We start from the raw sequence: 3,767 nt of genomic DNA, 5'->3' as shown, positions 1-3,767 counted from the left end.
CAGCAGCTCCGAAACCCGCTCCAACCGTCCTAGCTTCGCGAACGTGTCAACGAGGTACGTGTGTGTCGTATGGTCCGGGACCACACCGGCTTCCAGCATCGTCCGGAGCACCATCTCCGCCTGGTCCGCGATCCCACGAGCTCCTGCAGCTGCAAGCAGAGTGTTGTATGTAACAATGTCAGGACGCAGCCCGTCGTGCCGCATCTCTGCGAACAGACCCAGAAGCGCGTCCCACGCCACGCCGCCGCGTGCACACGCATTGATTACCGTGTTGTACGTCAGAATCGACGGCGGGATTCGCTCTGCCTTCATCGTGTTTAACAGTTCAAGAGCAGTCTCATGGTCGCCATTGCGGCCGTAGGCGTTGATCATGGCGGTGTCAGTGCGGTGCGAGCCACAGAATTCTGCGGCATTTCATCAAACACATCACGGGCCTTCTCGAGGAGGGACTCTCGCCAAGACTCCGATGAGGATAGCGTGAATGTGCTCGTTGGCGCACACCAGAGCTGGCGCTGCATTTACTTGAGAGGCGGAGCGACCGCTGCCAGTCGCCGCGGCGGGCGAACTCCTTGAAGACGAATGGCGAAATCGGGAGGGAGACGGGAACGAAACGACTCGAGGCAGCGGGCGATGGAGCCGCGAGGGGGGAGCTGCTCGAGGCTTGTTGGATTAGGGTTTCGACGTCGTAGCTGTACTTGCCCTTCTCTAAGGGGACTGAAGGGGAGCCCAAGATTAGTTCTTTGGGCTTCGATCTTGAGACTGAGGCTGTTGATGACGGTGACGATGGTGGGGGTTTTGGTTTGAGATGGGGTTTGGGTTTAGGGTTTCGTTTGAAGGGGGAGAGAGTCTTGGGGAGGAATTGGGACGGGGAGGTGGAGAGAAGAGCCATGATTGGTTGAGGATTGGAATTTTCACAGCATAATAATTTGATAAAGCTTCAAACTTTGCAATTTTGAGAGAGGGTTTAACGCTGTCAGCTGAGGTTGAGGGTTGAAGGTGGAGGGGTTTAAGCCTGAGAAAAGTTTCTGGAGCTTCGGATAAGGAAGAAGATGAGCACGTGAGACGGGGACTTGCTCCCTCCAAAACCCGGGATGTAAGTAACGGTGAATTTCACAGGGTTATTTGCGTTTTAGTACCCCCAAGTTTACACTATTATTAATTTTAAACTTGGTAGGTTACAAGATCCCGAATTCAACATCAGACCATTATTTGAGCAAAAAATTATCTGATCTGAGATTGAACAATCTTAAATGAAACTCAATGGATAATTATCCGTTCAAAAAAATAAAAGATAAAAACATAAAGTACATTATAGTTACAGAAATTTATGGAAATTACATTTTCAGCTTGACATTCATTCATACTAGAACTTCAGCGGTTGCTGTAAGTTGCTTAAAATTTCATGACATCTTTTCTAAATTACATTTCTTTTAATGAAATTTACATTTAGCAACATGCGCCATGTGGATTAGCAAAATTTTTGCAGACCTGACCAGTAATATAATCGACATGAAATTGCAATCACAATATAGTTCCAGTCCAAAAACATTTCACCACAATTCTAGATTAATAAATCCCTCAAGATCACAAAACAATGAGCAAAAAATAACTATCAGCCGCAATGTACAACACCACCAACATGAACAAGGAGATGCCAAGAGAGAGACAGAAATGTCAAGAAATACTAACAAACAAATAATAAACTTACCAAAGTACACATAACATTAAAATGGGCAAAAACAGAAAAACAAAAACACAATATAATAACAAGAACGGCGCATTCAAGCCATATCAACTGCGATTATTCTGTAATCCCTGGCGATGTTTTTAGAGTCCTCACCCCCACCTCATAATCGCCGAACCCCAAGTGAGGCCTGCTCCAAATCCAGCGGTGGCAATGGTGTCACCTTTCTTCACTCTCCCGCCCCTCACAGCTTCGTCTAAGGCCAAAGGTATTGAAGCAGCGCTCGTGTTTCCATAGTTGGCTAGGTTCGACAGGACCTTCTCTTGTGGAATCTCTAAACGAGTGGCCACTGCGTCGATGATCCTTTGGTTGGCCTGCAGCGTAGAGAAACCACAGCTTAGACCTTAAAGAGAAAAAGTTTGTATATTTTTTTTCCGGAAAACAAGAATAAATAGACATAGACATAGACTAATAATGGGGTTGCAAATAGAAATCCATGTGGTATTGCTGTTTTGAACTTACTACCTCTACAGTTTTTTTGTTGCAGATTTGACCCTCTGAGTAAATTTTTTTGACTCTTATACCCTCGGTGAAATTCCCACAAATACTGGGTGAAATTAGTGAGTCTATCAGAGAGTAATAGAATAAAAAAAAAACCATGTGGGGTCCATCAGCAGCAGTGAAACCACACAGTTGGCAAGTTCAAACAACAAAATTAAAAGGGGTCTAATGCAATTTAACTCCTGACAATATTAGGCTCCCTTTAGATGATCATAAGCATTCACGAAACATACTTGATATTTTGAGATATCTAACATGTCAAATCTAGAGAAAGAAAACTGTACGATGGTAAAATTGCAGACAAAATAAACCTTGATGGCACCAGATACCATGATATGTGAGTTTCTCATTCCTGAGTCAATTTTAATTTCACATCCTCAAATATTGAAGATATGTGCATGATATACATGGCAGCGATTATAGTGTCGCATATTGGCACTTAGTATAAAAATGGTGTAGATATAGGAAGAGACTCAGGATGTAGTGGAATGGTTGCTTGTGATCAAAGAAACTTAAAAGGATCAAATCAGATCACCAATCAATTTCAGAGGAAGACTCTCCCTTGTAATGGGAGAGGGTGGCAGTTATATCCAAACTACTAAAGAGAAATTTTTCTAAAAATAAAATACATTAGATTTCTACAAAAAGAAACTTCATCTATTATAGGGTCAAAAGATGAGGTTCTCTTTCTTCACAATCTTCAAGCAACCCTATTTTCTTTAGATTGAATATTCATTCACAAATGATAATATTTTTGTATAAAGTTGGCTATACTAAGGCATTCTTATCACAAAAACTGCAATAAAAACCAGCATATGACGAACAGCTGATAATTGTGATAACTATACTTTATTGCGAAAACTGCAATAAAAATCAACATATGAGGAACAGCTGATAATTGTGATAACTATTGCTTGTCTGATAACTATTGCTCGTCTTGCTGATCTTTCTCAAATGATAATACACAGACTTCATCAAGATCCTGCTGCTTACATTCCATAGTTTGTACATTAGAATGCCTTTCAATCTTGCAACCTTCCCAGTTCTTAGGACTCATCATTATCTTCATTTATTTGATTATTTTGCTAAGGTGGGAAAACCCTAGTAAATAAGTAATAGGATTAAAAAAAAGGAGCTTACAGTGCTTTTCTTCACAGCATAGACTATGAATATACGTATACTAGAAAATTATTGATTTAATTTACTTAATTGTTAGGTTTTTACTCGTCATGTGCCCCTGACTGACACACTTCGTGATTAAAAGCTATAACTGTCGCACTTTACTTCACAGTTATCTAGTAAAACAATTTAGGGTTATGTGCAGAATTGCAGATAGACCCCTGCAATATTGATGTTTTGAACTTACTACCCTTTCTAGTCTTATTTTTGTAGATAGCCCCCCTGAGTGAAACTTTTTCTCTTACCCGTAGAGAACGAGAAATTAATTCTTTTGAAAGATAAGACTCCCTGAGGGTAAAAGAGTCAAAAAGAATTTCACTCAGGGGGCCTAACTGCAGCAACA

General features: G+C 41.3%; 2 protein-coding genes across 3 annotated transcripts in view; both read right to left on the bottom strand.

Annotated features, from left to right (window-relative positions):
- LOC109841054 (pentatricopeptide repeat-containing protein At1g74850, chloroplastic-like) overlaps nucleotides 1-1,075 on the bottom strand; it is a 5,731-nt gene extending 4,656 nt beyond the window's left edge. Inside the window, 5 exon segments of the mRNA XM_020409918.1 lie at nucleotides 2-380; nucleotides 383-526; nucleotides 529-577; nucleotides 579-650; nucleotides 653-1,075. Coding sequence (XP_020265507.1) covers nucleotides 2-380; nucleotides 383-526; nucleotides 529-577; nucleotides 579-650; nucleotides 653-889 — 881 coding nt within the window. The 5' untranslated portion in view covers nucleotides 890-1,075.
- Nucleotides 1,533-3,767, bottom strand: part of LOC109841053 (3-oxoacyl-[acyl-carrier-protein] synthase III, chloroplastic-like) — a 15,025-nt gene continuing 12,790 nt past the window's right edge. For both annotated transcript variants that reach the window (XM_020409915.1, XM_020409916.1), the window contains exon 8: nucleotides 1,533-2,058. In XM_020409915.1, the coding sequence (XP_020265504.1) occupies nucleotides 1,837-2,058 (222 nt within the window). In that variant the 3' untranslated portion in view covers nucleotides 1,533-1,836. The remainder of the gene's footprint in view (nucleotides 2,059-3,767) is intronic.

The sequence above is a fragment of the Asparagus officinalis genome, chromosome 5 (genome assembly GCF_001876935.1).
Source record: "Asparagus officinalis chromosome 5, Aspof.V1, whole genome shotgun sequence".
NCBI classification, from domain to species: Eukaryota; Viridiplantae; Streptophyta; class Magnoliopsida; order Asparagales; family Asparagaceae; genus Asparagus; species Asparagus officinalis.
The sequence above is the reverse complement of the archived record's forward strand: the minus strand, read 5'-3'. Positions and strand labels throughout refer to the sequence as shown.